At 39.3% G+C, this 23,232-nt stretch overlaps 1 protein-coding gene and 1 long non-coding RNA gene across 3 annotated transcripts in view; one reads left to right on the forward strand and one right to left on the reverse strand.

Annotated features, from left to right (window-relative positions):
• The window catches only part of Rlf (rearranged L-myc fusion), a 62,011-nt gene that overhangs the window by 7,845 nt on the left and 30,934 nt on the right, over positions 1-23,232 (reverse strand). For both annotated transcript variants that reach the window (XR_004121038.1, XM_031378524.1), the window contains exons 4-7: positions 22,140-22,272; positions 17,265-17,467; positions 6,196-6,332; positions 2,075-2,216 (exon numbers count right to left, since the gene is read on the reverse strand). Coding sequence is in view for 1 of the 2 variants with exons in the window: in XM_031378524.1 (XP_031234384.1) it covers positions 2,075-2,216; positions 6,196-6,332; positions 17,265-17,467; positions 22,140-22,272 (615 nt within the window). In the remaining variant the exon portion in view is untranslated. The remainder of the gene's footprint in view (positions 1-2,074; positions 2,217-6,195; positions 6,333-17,264; positions 17,468-22,139; positions 22,273-23,232) is intronic.
• LOC116096564 lies at positions 764-18,689 on the forward strand. The gene is made up of 6 exons (XR_004121039.1): positions 764-834; positions 4,285-4,376; positions 4,932-5,050; positions 5,980-6,018; positions 17,149-17,242; positions 18,581-18,689. It is a non-coding gene; the product is annotated as an uncharacterized LOC116096564 (long non-coding RNA).

Consider the following 23,232-nt stretch of genomic DNA (forward strand, 5'->3'; position numbering starts at 1 on the left):
AAGATAAAAGAATGGTGGTATGCTGGGTAAAATGGATAGTTTAAAGCTAGGTATGAGCAGATAACCTGTAATCCCAGCACTGAAAAGGCTGAGTTGGGAAGATACAAGCAATCACACAAAGTAGAGAAAGGCAACACAAGTATACAAGTGTGTATACAGGTGGATTTAAGGAACTTTTTGTATAAAAAAAAATCTGGTTTTCAAAGTCCCAACACTAGCAACTGACCCTTCTCCAATTTCTCCTGAAAGAACTGTTTTGTACATTAGTCAAAGGAGTAATCAAATCTGTTTTCCACAGAGGAAGAGAAATTAGACAAACTCTCTAAAATAACTTCTTGGAAAGTAGTTAAAACTCACAAAAAGGTATGATCATAAAACCCAAAGATTATAGTATACATGTCTTTATGGAGGGGCTGAAATGAGATGCGACACAGTGAGCCAATAGGATTGTGTGGTAGAATGAGCAGTGGTTAGCAAAAGTCAGACTTTGATACAAGCTCTCAACTCCTCCAAGCCTCATATTCTTTTCTTCTACTTTTTTTTTGAAACAGGGTTTCTTTGTACTCTTGGCTGTCCTGGAACTCTATGTAGACCAGGCTGGCCTTGAACTCACGGAGATCTGCCTACCTCCCGAGTACTAGAAGCATGTGCCACCATGCTTCGCTTTTGTTTGGGGCTGGGGAATGAACATACTTGCCATGATTACTAATCATGTAAGAAGTCAGACGACAGCCTTGGGCTCTACTAAATTTCTTCTGTCCTTCAGGTGGATATCATGTGAGGACTAGGCAAGGATATAGCCCATACCCACATCTGAGAGCTCTGCTGCTACAGGTAAGCAGTAAATTCCTCAGCCTGTCCAAAAACAACAACTCCACCTCCCATCCAAAAGCCACCAACAAACAAACCACAAACCAAAACAAAGAAAACAACCCCTTCCCCCTTCTCTAATATCTAGCAGCTTCCCCATTATTCTGTATTCTTAAAAATCCACAGATTCTAAATCCCTGAGTATCTATCACTGGTGGCTCATATATGTAACTTCTGTTTTAGGAAAGCCAAACAGCAAAATTGCTTTGTCTCTGAAGCTACTGGACTATATAGCAAGATCTTGCCTAAACAAAACAAAACAATACAAAACAAATTCACCAAAAGACTAACCAAACCCACCTAACTAGGGCTGAAGAGATGACTCAATGGTTAAAAGCACTGGCTGCTCTTTGAGGACTGGCTTTGATTCCCAGCATCCACATGGTGGCTCTGAATCATCTGAAAATTCCAGTTCCAAGGGATCCAACACCCAGTTCTGGCACAAGGCATGCATGTGATGCAAATATGGTGCAAAACACCCATAATTGTAAGCTAGTAATATTTTTCTAAGCCCCGTTTAAAAAAAAAGAGAGACAAAGAACTCCTCTTGATTGGTATTCAGCTTTACAGAATCTCTTTCTCTCAAGAGTGGATTGAATGTGTAATCATGTTATGCATGTGATATACTACCCAGGCTGGCTCTTTAAACTTAGGTCTAAACAGTGAAGGGGAAAACAATTACTCTAATCTTACATAAGATGTGGTGTGTGCTCACAAAGACAGAAATAATTTTTTTTTTAAAAAGAGATATGACTCTAGTTTAAGAAGTCTAGGTCAGAAGCTGCAGAAATGGGGGACTCAGTGGTTAAGAGCACATACTGCTCAGCTTTTCAGAGGACCTGGGTTTAATTTCCAGCACCCACATGGCAAGTCCCATGATCCCCATTTCTCATCCTAGAATGACAGTGAGACAGGGAGAGGGAATCAGTTCAAAGTTAGTTTTAAAACCAAGAATCCAGGCATGGTAGTACATATATGGAAACCAGCGCTGAGGAGAAGGAAGAAGCACCCGGCATTTGATTGCATCTTGGACTATGTGAGACAAGTGTCTCAAAAAACCCACACACACCAGACTAAGCCTATGGCTCCTGAGGTCAGTGTATACATCAATGAGGCAGGGCAAACTCCACAATTTTAGATTCTCTTTACCCAACAAGAATTCTCTGAGAAGTTGCCACAATCAATACAGAAAGCATAAACTCACTTCAGTTTGTATGACTCTAATCAGGCAAAATAAATGCTGTTGTGTTTTAGCTATGACACCAAACTGCCGACAGCGCTCCAAAAATGTCTCCAAAGATGGGTCGATTCTTCTTTGCAGTTTGCTCCAAAAGAGAGTCAGCTCCCTGTGAAGAAAAATGGCTGTATTAAATACTTAAAACTTGTGTTTGCTGGCCCACTTGACCACTTCTTTATCTGAGTTAATGAAAGTAAGCCGACAATACATATAACAAAAACCAAATGAAAAGCTATCTATATCCTCTACTACTTCCCCTAAAACGGGCAGCACCATCCATCCTGAAAGTTCTGGTTCCCCTCCTTGTCTGTGTAAAGCTAAAAACCAACTACTCCCTTTATGGTGCCATTAAGCTTCTTTTCTTAGATGCCCCCTTGTTCTGGGCAAGTACCAAGGAAATATGTGTAGCCTGTCGACCTGATAGCTCCACTAAGCCCCGGGTTACTGAATGTTTAAGTAAAATGGTATACAAAGTGACTTCCAGGACAGCCAGGGCTATGTAGATATAGACACTGCCCCCAAATGAATGAATGAATGAATGAATGAATGAATAAAGAATATCTTTCAAAAGATATATGTATGTGAAAGCTGGGAACAAAGTTTAGTGGTATAATATTTGTTTAGCATGTACAAACCTCTCCCTACCCCTGCCAAGTTCTTATGTGTATATGTGAAATCTACTAAATAAAGCCAATTGTGTATCATTATGAAGATTAAAGAATATGCAATGGAAAGTATCTAAAGCCAGATAAGGTAGCATACGTGTAATCTTGGTACTCCAGAGGCTGAGTTAGGAGTATTGTTATCAATTCAAGACCAGGCTGGTCTTATTAGGCAAGAGGCCGCTGGAATATACCGCAAGATCTAGTCTCAAAAACAAGACAAAACACAAAAAACCCTACATAAAAACTTCATTAGGGCTGGAGAGATAGTTAAATAACTAAGAACTCTTGTTACTTTTGTAGAGGAAGAGAGTTCTGTTTCTAGCATCCATGTCTAGAAATGAACAATAGTTTGTACTCCAGCTTTAGGGAGACCTTATATCCTCTACTGGTATCTGCGATTAAGCCTTTCTTAGTAAAATTTATTGTTATGTGTGGTGATTAATTCTGACTCCAATATCTAGACCCATCATCATACAAAAAGCAGGAAAGGGTTTTTGTTGGTCTCTCTCTCTTTTTTTTTTTTTGGTTTTTTCGAGACAGGGTTTCTCTGTGTAGTCCTGGCTGTCCTGGAACTCACTCTGTAGACCAGGCTGGCCTCGAACTCAGAAATCCGCCTGCCTCTGCCTCCCAAGTGCTGGGATTAAAGGCGTGCGCCACCACCGCCCGGCTTGTTGGTCTCTTTTTAAAATTAGATTCTATTTCACTTTAAAAGAAGAAGCTTTTTAACAAAGTGTTAAGTGACTAAGATTTTCTTTGTTTTTGTTTTGCAAGGGGAAAAAAGAAATCCCCATCAATCCCTTCCTGCTTCCAGGGAACAGCATTAATCCTAGAGACAGCTACAGGTTCCTGTGAATGGTGGCTGAGTAAAAAGAAAAGGGGAGAAAAGACCACTGTAAAAGGAAATTTGTGTCAGGAACACTAAAAAATTGTGGGAAGAGGCTGGGGAGATGGTTTCATGTGTAAAGTGCTTGTTGCACAAGAATGAGGGCTTAGATTTGGATCCCCGCACACATGTAAAAGGCTGGGTGTGGTGAACACTACAGTCCCAGCATTGGGATGCTGCAAACAGGAGGGTCCCAGTCAGCCTAATTAGAAAGTTCTGGGTTTACTGAGAGGAAGCAGGGAAAAAAGGTGGAAAACAATTGACCTCTGCTCTCTAAGCACAACTACTCATGAACATATACACAAATAGGAAAAAAGGTCTGAAGGAAAAAAGGTCTGAAGCTGGGTGTGGGTGTGGGTGCGATGCCTCATATCTGCACTTAGGAGGCAGAGGCAAGAGGAGTGCCTTATATTTGGCACCAGCTTGGGCTACAGATTAAGATGCTACCCCAGAAACGAAAAGGGAGAAAACAAACAGAAATAAAAGTACAATAAATATGTGGGTGTATTTTTGAAAATACTTAGAATCTTGGGTCATACAAACATGGGGCCTGACTTGAATTCCCTGAACTCATGTAAATACAGTTACAGAAGTATATGAATCTGTAGTTCTGGTGCTTTTGTTCCAAGGTGCCAGAAAGAGACAGAATTTCTAGAAGCTCCCAGGCCAGCTAGCCCGGCATATGAAGAACAAGGAGACCCTGTCTCAAATTGAGTAGAAGGTGAGAACCTGGGCCCAAGATTGTCCTCTAATCTCCACAGATCTAACATAGCCAATGGCTATGCATACAGAAGCATCTCCCTATCTCTCACTACAGAATCTATAATGTTCTATATACGGCTTTATTAAATGGCTTTATTAACTAACTTTGGAAGTCAACGTTATACCCAGGCATAATATAGAGAGACAGAGGCAGTGGAATCTCTGGATTTGAGGCCAGCCTGGACTACCGGGTGAACTGGAAAACAGCTAGGGCTGTGTTGAGAGATTCTGTCTCAAAAGTGGAGATACAACTAGCAGATGTTTTTATTATTGAAAACAAAATATATTTAACCATACCAAGAAAAATTTAGGTTTGTTTCTAATCTACTTGCCGAAGCTAGAATTTCTAATTTCCAGATTCCTGGTGGAAAAAAATTGATTTTACTTGATTTAATGATAAAATATCTCACTGCTATTTAACAATTTGTTTTATTTATATTATTTCACTCTGGCAAAATGCCTATAATGATTATTAAGACCTGGGGTCCTTATTCCACTGTCTCTTTGCTCATAGGACACACACATGCCGTGTCATCGACTCAGTGACAGATTACGACCTGCATCTTAGTCTCTGTTATGTGGCTGTGGCTCACAGCAGCTCTTCTCTGTGTGAAGCCCTAGGCGCAAAGCTTGGTTAGTGGAACCAGGAGAACTGAGAGTTCAGGCTATGGAGACACTGGCTCAAAACAAAAAAATTGTCTTGTTTTCTGGAAGGAAAGCACTCAAGTAAGAAGCAAAACCTTTGGGTTTGTGCTTTATGACTTCAATCTTAGGACTAAGAAATCATAACATTTCTCAATCACTGATTCTACTGCCTCATACTATAATGAATGACGGGTGAGGTAATTTATAGCATATAAATACTTCTATATAAATGGTAGACGAAAAATAAAGTGAAAAGTGAAAATCTATACTCAGGATTGTCTTCTAATCTCTACAAGCATGACATGGTTAATGGCTATACCTATGCACTCATGAGTCACACACTCCCTTCCCACTCTAAGAAAACTATGCAAATAGATAAAGCAGCTCCAGAGGAGACCAACCAAGGCCTAAGTACATGAAAAAACCTTTATTAGATTTTCAAAAAAAAGAGAGAGAGAAAGAAAGAGAGAAAGAAAGAAAGAGCGAGCTAAGCTTTCCTCAGGCTGGCACCTTTCTCCGCTGCCCCAGTGCAGTATTTCATCACTAATGGCATGTTTACTGACAAGTATTTCCTGCCTATCAAGTTTATCTAATAGATCTAATACATTTAGAATTAAGAGCCTATGGATATATTTGTTTCTATTTTTTAGTAACTAAGCATTCTACAGGCATACATAAACAAAACTAAAAAAAAAATAATGCAAAGCCATCTACATGGTACCAAGGTTATAAATCAAATAGGCAAAGGAACTTCCTTCTGTAATGCAAATTTTAGCTAGGCTCCTAGGAAATCCGATTTTTTTCATTAATGGGTTTCTAAATTAGAGCAAGTTACAACCAGAAGATATTAATGAGTGTTAAGGGGAAATAATCTTTCTTTTTGTTCTATATTGACATAATACTAATGTTGCTTCAAGAAAGATGTCTATGGGAGTCATGAGATAACCATCCACAGGGTAAGTACGAGAAACATCTTACCTTTCCCTTTCTGCATTATACTAGTGGCATCTTTATTTCAATAACTTTATTAGTAATCAGGGTTTTATTATATGCTAAGATTTACTACTGACACAGACCTTAAATCCCATGCTATATACTAACAAAAAGAATATATACAAAGTAAGTGTACTTACCAAGAACAATATACACTGGCTGTTTGGAGCTGCTGGGTAAGGTAGGTCGTACAAAGAACAAATGCTGTGTTATCCTGACCCTCAGATTCCAGATTACAGATGATGTCTAGTACTTCCTTGCAGTCCACCTTTGCAATCTATCAAAGAATGAGATAACTAAGTTAAAAGGGAAATGGTAATCTTTTCTGTAAAGTGTCATGTAAGAAAGAAACTTTCCTGTAGCCCTTTCTATCTTTGGTAATTTCTTTGACAAGAATTAGAGGCATGGTAACTATTTTACTAAGTAAAAGTAAAATCTGAGTAGTAAATGCTTCATTTATCAAACTATTAAGAGATGAGAAAGGTATGGATAAAGAAGCTCCAATTTGTTCTTTATTAATATGGACACAAACATTCTGCAGTCTAAAGTATTCACAAACTCTGCTACCATAGGAGTTAAATTACTTCCATCAGCTGGTTATTCCCATCAGAAGTTATATCCCTTTTCTCCTCTTCCCTTAACCTCCCCCCAACCCCCACCTAGTGCTGAGTAGTGAATGCAGGGACTTTTTTTTGTTTGTTTGTTTTTTGTTTTTGTTTTTTTGAGACAGGGTTTCTCTGTGTAGCCCTGGCTGTCCTGGAACCTGCCTCTGCCTCCCAAGTGCTGGGAAACTCAGGGACTTAATATGCTCAACCATCACTCTACAACTGAGCTTCCTCCACCTACTCTCATTCCTTAGCAGAAATAAAAATGTTTACTAAGTGCACTGCAAAGACTGGACAGTGACAGAGTACTGTCTATCATGCCTCCATCTGAAATAGGGTCTTACTAAGTTGCCCCAGGAAGCCTCAAACTCAAACTCATAAAGCTCCTTAGTAGCTGGGGAATGCCACATCCTGTTTCCTCTCTTCCTCTTATGAAACTCCTTATCCTAACTTTATAGACACTCAAGGGGTGAACTATTCACTTTCCTTCCTTCTTCCTGTATGTGAATAAATCCCCTCAAGTATTGCAAACCTTTACTTCTTAGAGTTCTGAAACCAGTTAGTCTCCCCCTCTCCATTTTAAAAAGTGCATGTCATCACTTGAGTGAAAGTTATGGGACATCTCCTGAGATCCCTCTTGCCACCACATGGGATTCAGGATCAAACTTAGGTTGTCAGGTGTGCATATGTGTGCCTCTACCTGCTGAGCCATCTTGCTGGCCCTCTGAAAAAGCTATTTGTATTCATTCCTGGCTTCAATTTTTCTCTCTTTTTTTCAGGTTTGTTTTTTGAGATAGGGTTTCATTCACTATGTAGCTTTGGCTATCTTGGAACTCACTCTGTAGAGCAGGCTGGCCTTGAATTCACAGAGAACCACTTGCCTCTACACTCAGCTTGGCTCCAAGAACTCTTCTAGCTCAGACTTTGCCCTAAATCTCACATGGCCAACAAGCCCCAGGTATTCCCCTCTCTTCCCTTTTCAATGCTGGATTATAGGAGTGTGCCGCCATGCTTATTTTATTTTTAAAATGGGCTCTGGGTGTTACACTCTGGTTCTCACTCTTGTACAAAAAGCACTTCACTGACTCAGTTGTTTCTACAACCCTTTTTTTAAAGCTTATTTATTTTTGACATAGGGTCTGCTTTGTGGTTCAGGTTGTTCTGGAGTTCACTATATAGCTCAGGCTAACTTGAACTCACAGCAATTCTAATCCTTCAGTTTCCCAAATGCTGGGATTACCAGCATGAGCCACCTCCCTGGATTCTTGAAAATTATGTTAGACTCTGCAGTGATCCTTCCAGTCCAATGAGATATCAACCAAAGTATCAACACTATCCTATGAAAATGAGAGTAGACGTGAAATCCAAGCCTGGGTATGTGGGTGTGTGTGTGGGGGGTAGTGTGGTGTGGTGCATACCTTTAATCTCAGCACTTGAGGGCATGGGGAGTGGGGTAGCAGAGGCAGGTGGATCTCTGTGAGTTCAAGACCAGTCTGGGCTACACAGAGAAATCTTGTTTAAAAAAAAAAACACAACCAAAAACAAACAAGCTGGGCAGTGGTGGCGCCCACCTTTAATCCCAGCACTTGAAGCAGAGACAGGCAGATTTCTGAGTTCAAGGCCAGCCTGGTCTACAAAGGGAGTTTCAGGACAGCTAGGGCTACATAGAGAAACTCTTGTCTCGAAAAAACAAAACAAATCAAAAAACGAAAACGAAAACCAAACAAAAACAAAAGACAAAGAACCCCAAGGCAAACAAAACAAAAAACAATAACAAAGAAGTCCAAACTCATATCAAACCCTAGGAAAATGCCTCTTCAGAACTGTTTAGGGCTGTGGTTACAGTGCTGTTGTAGTTGGACCCTCTAGTAGACATGAAGCCCTGGGTTAAAAACTATTTTAGAAGAACTCTATTTAGGAGTAAAACACTTAAATATTTAAGTCTTAAATTCTTCACAACACTTTTTTTTTAAGTGTATTTCTTGAGTATACGTACTTCCACATATGACCACATGGAAAAAATTAAAGTATTAATTTTAAAGCTATGAGTGGTGGCTCATGCCTTTAACATGATCAGATGGCTCTCTGTTTAAGAAAATCTCAATCTAAAGCCACACCTAGAATTTCTATGTTCCTGTTTACTTTTCTACTCCCAAACTGAATCCCCACTGGGTCCTGTTTAAATGTATTTGCTCTGTTTATCACTTATACTTAGTGACTGTGTCAATTCCCAACAGAGTTAGTTAGACTGGTGAATAAATTAGATCCTTGTTTATATTTTTTTGTCTCCATCAAGAGAAGAAATAAGTGTTTGTTATTGTGCCTTCCAACTGTAAGAGCCAGGGAATATGTAGTTCATTCACATTCAAACCAAATAGTTTCTGCTATTAAGTACCTCACTACCGTAGCACAAAAGCAGCCAGAGACAGGAAAGAGCCACGAGAGACTGTACCCAAAGACTCAAAAAACCAGACATATACAAACGGCGGAATGTCTTTCACAAGTTGTCTTCTGACCTCCTCACATCTATGTACCATGCAACAATAAGCTGGGTACATGGGTGAAAGTACATGCTTGCTTGTGGGTGCACGCACACACACACACACACACACACACACACACTCATAAATAAAATAATAAATGTAATCTAATAAATTTTAGTTGGGGACCAGAAAGATAGCTCAGTGGTTAAGAACACTGGCTACTCTTCCTGAAGACCCAAGTGAGATCCCCAAAGCCCAGATGGTGTCTCACAGTCATCAGTAACTCCAGTTCCAGAGTATTTGACACTCTCATCTGACCTTCACAGGCACTGGCACGAATGTGGTACACATACATGCAGTTAGGCACAGTTCTAGTACACATTAAAAAAACAACAACCAAAAACCAACCCACAAATCTAAAAGACATTAAGTACCAATAACTTCTCATTCAATTCTATATAAACTGTTTCAACAAAGAACTCCAAATTCTAAGGTATTCTGTTTTTTAGATCCCCTAGTTCCTAATTTGTCTAACTATGCACTGGCAATGAATTCTGGCTTTCACATGACCGAGTCAATTAATCTTAATTGTATGTGTTTGGCAAAAAGGTCCCCAGCAGAGGTTTCTCATTACACACACCCATTACTAGGATACCCGCAGGTGCTGACATACAAAGAACTTTTATTCCCAGCTGTTCCTTGGGTTAATTTAACTCTTCTCCTGAAAGTTGAAATAGAGTAAAAATTATGCTATATTAGAACATATGCTGATTAAAAACACAAATTAATGAACATGTAGCAAGGCGCCAGTAGTTTTCCAAAGGGTTCTTTATAATTCTATTGTTAACTTGATAAAATTAGTGCTTCTGTTAAAATAATTTGTGTGTGCTAAATTGTCTTTGTCCTGATAAATCTAACAAATTAATTCAAATTACAAGAAATATTTAAAACTACACCTAGCATGTATGAAGCCCTTGGGTTCAATTCTCAACATTGAAGAGGGGCAGGGGAGACACCGCTCATCACTTTCTACCCAGTGGAAAGAAATGGCAGAGGAAAGATAGCCAAGGAGCCAGCCGAACAGCCTTTTAGTCTGACTTCAGACTGTCATTAGCATGATAATACATGCAGGGCTTTGGGAACATTACCGTTTTGGCATCACTGGTGGAGTATAGAGGACTGTTATCATGGAGACTGTCATTTAATTGTGGTAACACTGAAAATCTTTAGTATTATAAGAGTTGGCAAAAGGGACAGGAGAAAATACTTTCAGCTTCTACCAAATAGTTTCTGCTATTAAGTACCCCACTACTGTAGCACAAAAGCAGCCAGAGACAGGAGAGAGCCATGAGAGACTGCACCCACAGACTCAAAAACCAGATACAGGTGGGCATGCTGCTGTACGCCTATAGTAACCCACTACCTGGAGGCTGAGAAGTGGACTGAGAGTTTGAAGCTAGTCTAGATTACATAGAGTGTTCAATGTTACCTGAGGTAAACAAGGAACAAATGGAATTACGGAATGTTTCAACTAGACAGCATATAGGACAGCATCTGCTACAGAGCCTATGTGGGTAGTAGGTTGTTATCTAGATTATGCAATTGCACTACAGTGCTGGCACAAAGATGAGACTGCCTCAGGACACATTTTCTAGATGTGTCTGCCAATCCAGATAGATACGTTGTAGAACAGTAGTAGCAGACCTGTTTCCTATAGAGGTTCCCTGTAAACTCAGCAACTTCACAAATGAACCAATTAAGTAACTTCATGTAAAACCCTGTTTACTTACTTAGTTGTTTAACTGACTTAGCATAGCAGTACTAGGCAAGTACTATTATCAGAGTTAAAATTTAGCTCCTTAATCTGTTATTAATAAACCAAGAAAGATCATGGATAAAACAAAGCTGACAGCTACATGCATAAACTTCAATACACGCACAGTCCAAGGTTCAACTGCAGCATCATTAAAACAAGCAAGCACCCATAAGCTGACTGTCTCTCATGCTTTCCTGGCTGCTCTACTCACTCCTCTGGTGCTCTCTATGAAGGCCACATTGGCCTCCAACTCCGAGGACTACAATTATAGGTGCACTACCATATACTATTATCCTGAGTATCTTGAAGCCATATACTATTCTGCTTATTGTCCCTATTTCTGTCCTGTCAGTGAATATTGTTGTTTCTCACAATCTCTTGTCCTAACCCTAATACACTATTCTTTAAATCAGATTTCCCCAAAATATACTTTATCACTTGCTACAAAGCTGAGTCTGAACTGTATCTAATCTGAGCTCTAATCTGAGGTTTTGGAAGACCTTTGTAATGGGTATTCCTGGTTGTCAACTTGACTATATCTGGAATGAACTACAATCCAGAACTGGAAGGCTCACATGTAGCCCTAATCTGGAGGCTGAGAGATACAAGTTTCTGACCTGGATCTTGGCATGGAGATCTTGAGGCATAGTGGCTATGAATCCCAGGAGACAGGAAGATCTCCAAATTCAAGGTCATCTGGGATTAAAGATGTGGTGGCACACACCTTTAATCTGGGCCACACCTTTTGCTGGAAACCTATATAAGGACATTGGAAGAAGGAAGGCTCTCTCTGCTTTGCCTGCTTGTCTTGTGGGACTGAGCAACTGCTAGATCCTTGGACTTCCATTCACAGCTGCTGCTGACCATTGTTGGGAGTTGGACTACAGACTGTAAGTCATCAACAAATTCCTTTACTATATAGAGACTACCCTAAGTTCTGTGACTCTAGAGAACCCTGACTAATACAACCTCCTTTCATCAAGCCAACAGATCATATTTCTTACAAGATCTTAACTCAATGCTCTGGCTTACATAAGGTGTTCACTAGTGAGTTACTGAAAGCATACATTTATTTCTATGTCTTATTAGAAATCAGCTGTCCCTAACACATTCTATCCATCTAACCTTACTTCAAGGTTCAACTCAGGTACCAGCTTCTCCACAAGGGCTTTTAAATGGTATTTACATGGATAGTTTCCATAACTACTTCTGTACTGAACACAGCAGCAGCTTAATACTATTTAGCACTTTTCTTTCTATAATTGTTTCTAGTAAATAATATTATATGAACTCTGTATTTGCCAATGCCCAATACAATAACAGAATTAAAGTAGGTTAAATTATGATTAAAGTTAAAGAAAAGTTATTATAGGATGAGGAAATCAAATCCAAAGTTAGACTTTTTGCTGTTACTTCTGAATTTTTCTCACAAAGCCTCAAGTACCGAGATTAATGGCTATTTCTTAATTTATGTTTTCTGAACACAAAATATTGCAGTTGGTATAAGCTCAGTATCTGAACTTACCAGATACTACAACCAACCAACCAACCAAGCAGCCAAGCAACCAACAACCAACTAAACATATGCTTTAAAAAACTAATCCAAGGCCAACTATCTCTATGTATACATACGGCAGTGCTACCCTTCCCTCCTGTTTCCTTAAGACAGGCCTTAAACCTGAAGTCTTCCATCTTGTCTTCTCAATTGCTTCTCTCTAGTACTGCAAGTTAGATCCAAAGAATTCTTATTATAGAGTCTATATTTGCTCAATGTCTATCTATGGTGTGCCAACCTCATGAACACTATCAACCCCCTGTGTCTCTCACAGCTTGGTAACTCACTAGATTAGCTGGCCATGCACACACATACACACAAATACACATTAATAAAATTAAATCTTTCAAAAAACATTTTAAAGATGGGGCCCGGGGGAGGCCTATACTACACAGCACAGGGGGGGACAAATGTTTAGCAAATGCTTTCTGTAACTATATTTAAGGTTGCTGTGGGAAGTATGGAAAGACAGATGGTGTGAAACAGTTCAGCCTTTGACTTCTTTATGATCACAATATTTACTCAACTGAAAAATGTTAAGAGTCATTGAGACAATCTCGATTTTGGAAAACTACATTCAGGTGTTTACATCACCAAATAGCTACTCCATCTCTTCATGATAGCTGGACACTGTCTAGATCCACATCTCAAAACAAGGATGACCAACACTCTGTCATTACTCACATACGCACCACCAGACAATCTTCCCCAAAACAAGTACTCTGAAATTTTAATGTTACAGGTTTCACTCTTCCCACTAGGACACTGCTAATGAAATATCCCAGGATAAAAGGTATGTAAATGCTTAAAAAACAAAACAAAACAAATCAAAATGAGGATGTCAGTAGGAAGGTAAAGATGAATGGGAGTAAGATGGAAAGACGAGCTTCAGGAGTGGATCCAGTCAGCAGTCCCTTAAACACCAACAACGCAGGTGACAAGCTTTTCACAACAGGGAAGTAAGAACTGAGCCAAAGGATAATTTAACCACTTCAAATAACTATTGACCCAAACACTGGTCTAGCATTCAAATAAAGAGAAGCTGGCTTTATAACACTGTATTATAGCAGATATTGAAAACAGAGTAGAAGAGAAAATACGGAGCATTATTTTCTTTGTAATTTTTTTTGTGTCTATGTTATGTATATGAGCGTATGTATGCAGCATGGAATATATATGGAGGTGAGAAGACATCATTTAGAAGTTGTTTTTCTCCTTCCATCACATGAGATCCAAAGATGAAATGTCAGTGCTCTGCCCACTAGCCATCCATCTAAGTAATCTCTAGGACATTACATTGGACCATGATGAAGGCCTCTTTGATAAGGGAGGTACTATGAGACAAGAGAGGAGCCATGCAGAGTATCTTGCAAGCACAAACCTCTATCTATGACAAGAACACACTTGGTTTGCTTTAAACCTTAACAAGGTAGCTGAAGAGCACACTGAGCATTAAGTTCTGCAAGATAGTTAGAAAAACAGACACTGGCCACAGCAAATAGAATAAAGGCTTTTAGACTTGATTTGAGGAAAGTAGAAAATTACTGGAGGGTGTGTGCAGAAAATGGTCTGACCTAACACTAAAGGGATTTTTCTGGCTTCTTCAAGAGAGTAAAATACAGAGGTCATCAGTGAGACTACATACAACAGTTCAGTATTCACACTGACATCTCCGATTCCCTATGTATTATCTGAAATGAATTATCAGATATATATCAACAAGGATAATGCATTACTATTGTATTATTATAATTACATATACACCAAACTGTCTTCAAACCTACTGTAGAAGAGGATGATCTTGAATTATCTTTCTGCCTCAGCCTCACCCTAGAGATGGGATTACAGGTTTGCAGCACCATGGCTGGTTTATATGGTAGTGAGTACGGAACCAAGAGTTTCATGCCTGCTACTTGAGCATGCTAGGAGCTAAGCTTCAGTCCTAACATCTTATTATTTTCAATCCTATACTACTAATAGTACAGCAAACCCAGATTTGAATCTCAGTATTAAGGTAGCCAACATATTTTAATTGAAACTTCTTTTTATCAACAAAATGGAACTTTGTCAGAGATGTGAAACTAAATGTGATAAAGTATAGAATATGCCTAGCCTACAAGGAGCTATGTACTCACTAATCTTTCCTCTTCTGACATGGAGAACATGGTTGAAAGGCAACTGACTTCACTCATTGGCTTATTTTTAGTTGCACTGAGGATCAGTCTTGAGGCCTTGCTCAATACTAGGTAAATGTTAAACACTGAGCTATACTCCCTCTCTTTTCTGATTTCATTTAAAAGCAAGCTCAAGCCAGGCTATGGTGACATATTCTACAATCCCCTACTTAGGGATGCAGAGGCAGGAGTATGGGAACTGGTGGCTAGCAGGGGCTACAATGAGCTTAGCCTAAGACCAGTCTGTGCAATAGAAATACCCTGTCTCAAAACTTAAACCAAACTAAAGCTCAGAAAGTCATAAAGGCAATCAGGGTCCTAATAGTAATATCAGAAACTCAGTCAATGGGGTACTGCATCATTTAACCAAGGGAAAGCAAAGTCAAATGGAGAAGGAACAATTACTGAAGAGCCAGGAAGTCAAAGTGTGGGGGTCCTTAAAAAGACAAGTGAAAACATCAAGAAGTCAGATTGGTAAGAAAGAGCCTAAAGTCAATACTGATTCATTCAGTGATGTGCCTGTGGATCAAATGTCATATCATAATGTCAGTTAGGGACGGGAGTGGTAGTCTATCCCTTTAATTTTGAGTACTGGGGAGGCAGAGGACAGCCAGGGGCTACATAGAGACCCTATTTCAAAAAAAGCAAGAAGCTACAGTCAGATGCTGTAGCAGGAGAGCCACAAGTTGAAGGTGACGGGACGTAGTACCAGGGGCTATAGCTCAGTTGGTAGAATGTTTGTCTAACATACGAAGCCCTGCCCTTGATTTCCACCAGTACTAAATAAAACTGAGATTGGTGTTGCACATCTGTCATCTTAACACTCTAGTGGTAGACCAGGGGTTCAAGGCCAACCCAGGCTACATAAGAGAACAAATAAGAAGGAATATGAATGTCCTGAGAGGAGAAAAATATTCCACAGTAAATTCACACTGAAACTTAATTCAGTGAGTAGACCAGGACAAGAAATTGGAGTCACTGTAAGAGGAAGTAGTACTAAAGATTTCTAATAGAATGAAGGACTGTCAGTTATTCTCTAGGACAGCAAAGAGTGAATGAGAAAGATCTGTTATACAAGTGAAGACGTTAACCTGAAGAAGAACTGTCTGCCTCCAATAACAAATGAGGTGCACAAACATAGAGTCAAGGAGGTGAGTAGACATTCAGGAACCAAGTACCCCAGTTTCTACAGAACAGGGAGAAGCTCATCAACAACAGGTTTCAGAGATTTCCTATGATGGTGGGTGGTAAGTGGACTAAAGAAAAGCATATAGTGCAACTGATTTAAAGATGAATTAGTTGGTAAGCTTTTTTCAACCTGTCTGCCCTGTGGCTAGATATAGATAAATGCAACAGAGTAGATAAAGATTTAACATAGTAAGAGATATAATTAAGGACAAGAATAACAGAGGACCTAAGCAGCATATGAGGAGCATATGCCACACAATGTAACTGAGTAGAGACAGACATGGGAATATGAGGAGGATGGGGCAGGGTGGGAAAGGCACAGGAACAGTGGATCTTGACTGGTGCTGGTAAAGTCCATACAGTAAAGAGAATGAAGCAAAAAGAGAGCAGGATACAGGAAAAAATTTAAAATTTGAAACTACTATATAGTAGAGAACTCTTTGAGATGCCTACATTTCGCTAGAAACTTTAGCTGGCAGCTGTCTCAGCAGGAAGATCCCTGCCAACAATCCTGGTGACCTGAGCTCCCTGAAAACCAGGTAAAAGAAAGAATTAACATCAAAACATATCCTCTGGCATCCACATGAGTGCCATGGCATGCACGCTCACAAAAATACATCACACATGCATACACCTGTGTGCACACATGCACAATTATAAATAAAAAAAGATGTTTCAGTGTAGAAATGAGAATTCATGGGTTAAATTTGGAATGACAGCTGAGAGAAAAGGTAAATAATGACTTAAAAAGCCTAAGCATTCCTATTTATTTTCTGCATGATTTATTAAACATTCGGAGAGAACTAATTCCAAACTTTCTTAGAAAAATGATTGATGTTTCATTAAAATGGCACAATTGATAAAACAGTTTTTAAAGACTCAACCATTTTATTAACATTATATATACTCCATGGTATCCAGTTTGACCAGTTAATTATTAGTAAAATATATTCACAAAGCTTAGAGTCCTGCACTTGTGTGTTATGGAGGCAAAAGCACAAAGTTAAGTGTTGACTAAGTTAAGATAAAGTCCCATACTCCTTGGATTATTCCTTGAGCTATTTATTAATTTAGTAAAGTTAGAACTGTCAGAAGGAAAGCTACTTTCATATCTGACAATTCCACAGTAGACTATCATGTGTAAACACTTATAAACATCATTTGTACATTCTTAGTTATCCATTTTAGAAACCTAACTATACTTATAACTAACTTCATACCCATCCTGAAGAAGTTAAACATATAGCTAAAGCACATTTTTTTTTTTGGCAGCACGAAAGATGAACTGTGGCTTTCATTCTGGATGAAGGGAAATAAACCATGCAACGCCTGTACTGACACATCACACCTATAGCAAGACCGAATGGTTAGTTAACTAATGTACTCACCTCCTGAATAGCCTCTTCGCTGGGAAGCATGGAACATAAACATGTGATATAGGCTTGCTGAAAACACGACACCTGTGCAAGTTCTTTAGACTCTGCACACAGTTTTGATAAAGCAGTAGCTTGGGGGATGCAGTTAGACTTCAACAAATGTTTGATTCTCATTTGTAGAAAGGAAGGTCCTTCTTGTGTAATCAATTTGTTAACTAGGAAAAAGGAAAAATGGCAACAGTATGACAATATACCACACTCCAGAGTAGCAATGACGCTTTCATCTTTCTGTTCTTGCCTTTTCTTCTTCTGAGACTGGTGGATCTCAGGGTGGCTTCAAGCTCCCTATACAGCTGAGGATGACTTTCAATTCGTGATTCTCCTGCCTCTAAAATCCTGAGTTGCTATAACTGAGTGTTTATTCTAGTCTCAAGACTCCTCTAACAGAGGCAAGAGGAAAACAGAACTAACAATTTTCATAACAGTTTTATTCTAAACACCAAATGTTTTACTGAAACTGTCAATATTTAAAATTATATAATCATCTCCCCTCTCATTTTCTGATAAGTCCAGTAAAGCACAGTTAAGAATAGTGAAATCAACTATGAATGCAAATTATTGCAAGAAAATGAAGCAAGTGACCTACACAATATTAACTATCACAAAGTGGATGCATATGAGGTATCAAGTTTTATGCTAAATGTTCTTATATATCTCATTTATTCTTCACACCACCACCAAGGCAAGTAATGTCCACAGATTAAAGTTAGAAAAATTAATATTCAGAGAAATTAGGTCACTTGCCAAGGATTCCAAAGCCAGTGGTGCTGTTTCCTCTAAACCAGGCATTTCTCAAAGTGTGTTCCAGCGACCAAAAGACCTGATAGTCCTAGAAAAAAAAAGGATTCCTTGGTCAAATCTCTGAACAGTCCTGCAATGAATAAAACTGTTCATGTGTATTTAGCCCAGCGTCTCCCAAGCTGATTTGACCAGAGAACCCTTTTGTGAATATTAATCCCTTGTAAAATATATTCTCCTGGTTTAGTACACACTTTGGAAAATGCTGCTCTGAGCACTAACATACAGTGCTCAGCCAAGTCCTCAACTCTGCAAAGCCACTAAACAAGTCTGTGACATTATACAGCCTTACCTAATAAGGCAGCATTCAAGCAAGTTAAACTGAAAGACTGCTTTTAGGTGGTTAATCTAAGGCACTACTTCTCAGACTTGAAAATGCCTCCTAAGAACACAGGAGACTTTTTAAAATGCAGATTCTGACTTAGTAAGTCTAAAGATGGAACTTAAAACGTTTTTTTTTTTGGATACAGGGCCTCCCTGTGTATCGCTGGGTAGCCAGGAATGCTCTATGTAAACCAATCTTGGCCTTGAACTCAAGAGATCCATTTGCCTTTGTTGAGATTAAATAAAGTTGAGTGCCAACATTTCCTAGAACTTTAAATTTTTTCTAACAAAATCCTCCTCCATTATAATCCCCCTAGTTTTAAAATTGGTAACTCATTGTCTGTGTGTGTATGTGCAATGTGTATATACATACGCAGCTACAATTACAGCCCAAGCCAGGCATGGTGGTGTATGCCTGTAATCCTAGCATGAGAACCCCCCAAAGGTTCTTGTATATATGCTTGCATGCATGTATTCATATTCAGAGTTGTGTGCTTAACCGTGTACCACTGGAGTATCTAAGTTGCAGAGTAGTGACTACCGTGTGTGGAAGGATCAAACCTAGGTCTTCTTGAAAACAACAATGAGCACTCTTAACCTCAGAGCTACCTGTCCAGACTGCAAGATTCACTAAAAAGAAAGAAAATCTCCCTCAGATTCTGACACCAGTACTTTAGTTTCCCTCCCAGAAAAATGACCCCCCCCCTTTTTTTTGAGACAGGTTTCTCTGTGTAGCCCTGGCTGTCTTGGAACTCAGAAATCCACCTGCCTCTGCCTCCCAAGTGCTGGGATTAGAGGCGTGCGCCACCACTGCCCGGCCAAATGATCCCTTTCTTGACCAAGCAAGTACTTGATACTTTATCTTATCTGTCCTTAGGGATGGATGTGGCTCAGCGGTTAAGAGCACATATTGCTCTTTCAGAGGACCAAAGAGAGTCCGAGTCCCAGATCTCACACCAGATGGTTCACAGCTGTGACTCTAGCTCCAGGTGAATTCAGTAACTCTAGCCTTCTTGGGCACTGTACTTACATACACATACCCACACAGACTCATCCATATATATTTATTAAAAAAATTAAACCTTTAAAAAACAAAATAAAAGAGCTCTTAGTTAGGCAATATGCTCCACAATTGTATTTGAACACTTGGGAGATTGACCAAAAAAAAAAAAAAAAAAAAAAAAAAACAAGACAAAGTAAAACAAAACCAAAAACAACCCTCAAGTTCCTGGGCTGGATGACTCAATGGCTAAAAACACTTGCTGCTCTTATAGAGGACCCAGGTTCAGTTTCCAACAACTACAAGGCAGCATGGCAGTTGTCAGCCATCTAACTCCAGTTCCAAGGGATCTGATATCTTCTGATCTCAGCAGGCACTAGACACAGACACACAAACTAACATTCATACACATAAAAAATAAAAGGAATTTAAGGCATACCTTGACCATAGAGTTCAAGGCCAAAGTGAACCACAAACTGCCTCCATACACATACAACCAAAGGGGGTGGTGACGACAGTGGGTGCAGAGGCAGGAGACTCTTCTGGGATGTCTTTAGTAATCAACTCAGGGAGAGTCAACTGGCACTTACAGGCTTCAGTTTTAAACAATTTTACACATATTTTCCTAATTTACGAGCATTTGTGTGCTGTGCATGGAAATCTATGTGGAAGTCAGAGAACTTGTTTCCTTCTACCTTTATATGGGTTCCAGGATTTGAAGTATGGTCATTAGGCACTGGAATATAGGTCATTGGATGGCAAACAAAACATGCTTAAAGGCCCTTTGAATTCAAAACAAAGCTGAATCTCAGAATTCTGGAGACAGAGGAAAGTGAGTCTCTGTGAGTTCAAGACTGGAAGTTCTAAGCCAGCCAGGACTACATAGTGAGACCCTGTAAATTCTGTAAGATTATAATGAAGAGACGGCTCAGCATTTTAAAATGCTCTTGCAGAGAACTGGGTTGGATTCCCAGCACCTACATGTTGGTTCACAATCATTCAGAACTATAGATCCAGGGAGATCTAAAATCCTCCCCTGACTTTTTCAGACACTCACACATGCATGCAATGTATGCACACACAGGCAAAACATTCATACACATGAAAAAAAATCCAAGAGAGAGATTATAGCAGAGAATTTCTACAGCTAGGCTGAAGAAATAGCTTAGCAGTTAAGAGCACAGCTGCTCTTCCAGAAGATCCAGGTTCAATCCCAGCACCCACATGGTGGCTTACAACTATCACTAACTCAGTTCCAGGGGAATTCCTCTCTTCAAGTCTCTGTGTGCACACACACAAGCAGGAAAACTGTTAATATACTTAAAAACCTCTAAAAGGCAATTTCTTGCCTTAGTGACAATGTAGCCCTGGGAACACTGTGATGATACTGACATACACAGACCTACCATACCAAGAAGAGGACACTACTAGGTAGTGGCTCATGCCTTTAAAATCCCAGCACTCAGGAGGTAGAGGGAGGCAGATCTCTAAATTCAAGGCCCACCTGGCCTACAGAGTGAGCTCCAGGACAGCCAGGGCTACACAGTGAAACCCTGTTTTGAAAAACCAAACAAGGGCAGGCGAGATGGCTCAGAGGGTAAGAGCACTGACTGTTCTTCTGAAGATCCTGAGTTCGGATCCCAGCAACTACATGGTGGTTCACAACCACCTGTAATGAGATCTGATGCCCTCTTCTGGTGCATCTGAAGACAGCTACAGTACAGTGTATTACGCTGGAGTGAGCGATGCCATCCTCACTTCAGTTCCCAGCAGCCACATGATGGCTCACAGCCATCAGTACAGCTACCGCGTACTCATACACATAAAAATTAAATAAATAAATCTTAAAAAAAAAAAAAAAAAAAAAAAAAAAAAAAAAGAAAACCAAAACAGAGCAAAGCATACCCCAGCATCAAGCAGTGTGTGACCTCTAACAGCTCTTATTGATAGTAAACATGATTTGTTAGTCTCCACGTGCCTACATTTACAACAAGTCATCCAAGGTCATGACCAACAGAAAATCGAAACACCTGAAAACCGGCAAGACCACCTAGCAATCTGAGGTAAGATTCTCCACAATGAAAAGGTGGAGACCCTAGCTCATAAAGCTGTCCTCTGAACATACAACAGGTTATGGCATGTGCACCCACCAAAAACAATTTAAAAATTACATGAGAAACAAAAACTAAACCAAAAACCCTTATGCTAAGCTTCTTACTATTAAAAAAAAAAATGCCCGAAAAATATAAACACAGTAGTCACACTTAATAAAATGTTAGCTAGCTGGGATATTGTTCTGAAATCTGTTGTTTATCCTAGAACTGTAATAATTTAATCTTCATTTCAGTAACTCCATATGAGAATCATTATCCAATGTGACACCTTAAAGCAAATACAAAGATATATTTACAACACTAAAAGAAAGAATTCTTACAGAAAAAAGTAAAATATCAAATGTTTGTTTGAAACATGTTCTCACTGTAACAGGGGCTGACCTGGAACCAATTCTCCTGTTCCCAGATCCTGCATGCTGGGATTCTAGTGTGCAACACACACACACACACACACACACACACACACACACACAAACTATTTTTTACTACTCAGGAAAACAAAAAGCAAAAAACTCAGGTACAAAATTTTAATAAATAACCAATTTCAAATCTCTTAGAACTCAATATGGCCAATGAAGTGTTAAGACTTACCTTCCTCTGTCTCTACTGGCTGTTGTGACAGAATTTTAAGAAGAACAGGGTTTTTCCACACTCCTTCTTTTGTAACATGAACCAGTATTTGTAAATTATTATTTCCAAATTCCAACAATGCATCATGTGACTCCTAAAACAAAAGTAGCACATTTAGAAGAGAAGCTAATAACAAAGCTTTGCCTTTTCAACTTAGTTAAATATCAATCACTGAAAAATATTTACTTTTAAGTCCTGGGTAAAATATTAAGGCCTAGGTAACTGTTACCTGTCTAGCCTGCCATTCTGTGCTATTATAAGGAAACTTTCTCATATGTTGTTTCTATGTACTTTCTCAAATAAAAACAAAAACAAACAAAACAAAACAAAAAAGAAACTTTGTCATGCCCAAACTGATTATATATTCTGTGCCTTTGGGAATCAATCATGATAGAAGTCAGTAGAACTGTTTTATCTAGTTTCACAATGAGCTTGGACCTGAACCAACCACCCAGCAACACTTGCTGCACCTGTGTATAAGCTTTTACGGTACTTATGGTATTTGTTTTTATAAGCTGCCCCTGAGATGGACTCCAACATAAGAGAGACACCTGCACCAATATAAGAAACTATTTGGAATAAGACTTCCATTTTGAGTAGGGGTTGGGTAAAGCTTAAGTTCCTAAGGCCTCCCTGAGAACTGGTATCCATGGCAGAAGAGACATGTCCATGGGTATCTGACATCCTGGTTGACCAAATGTTAGACAAGTCCCATCCTGGCTGACATAAAGACAATAATGTTAGACAAGGGAAGTCCCCTGCCACAGTTGGATACCCCAACTAATGGGAACAACATAAGTGTACAAAGACATGTTCCAAATAAAGTCCTGTCCCTAAATCCTGACTGCAGGAATAACTTGGCACAAATGTTTGTGGATTTTTAGGTTTAAAAACCCCGTAGAGGGCTGGAGAGATGGCTCAGTGGTTAAGAGTACCAATTGCTCTTCCGAAGGTCCTGAGTTCAAATCCCACAACCACATGGGGTTCACAACTACTCATAATGAGATCTGACGCCCTGGAGTGTCTTTAGATAGCTACAGTGTACTTATACATA

The sequence above is a fragment of the Mastomys coucha genome, unplaced genomic scaffold (genome assembly GCF_008632895.1).
Source record: "Mastomys coucha isolate ucsf_1 unplaced genomic scaffold, UCSF_Mcou_1 pScaffold18, whole genome shotgun sequence".
NCBI classification, from domain to species: Eukaryota; Metazoa; Chordata; class Mammalia; order Rodentia; family Muridae; genus Mastomys; species Mastomys coucha.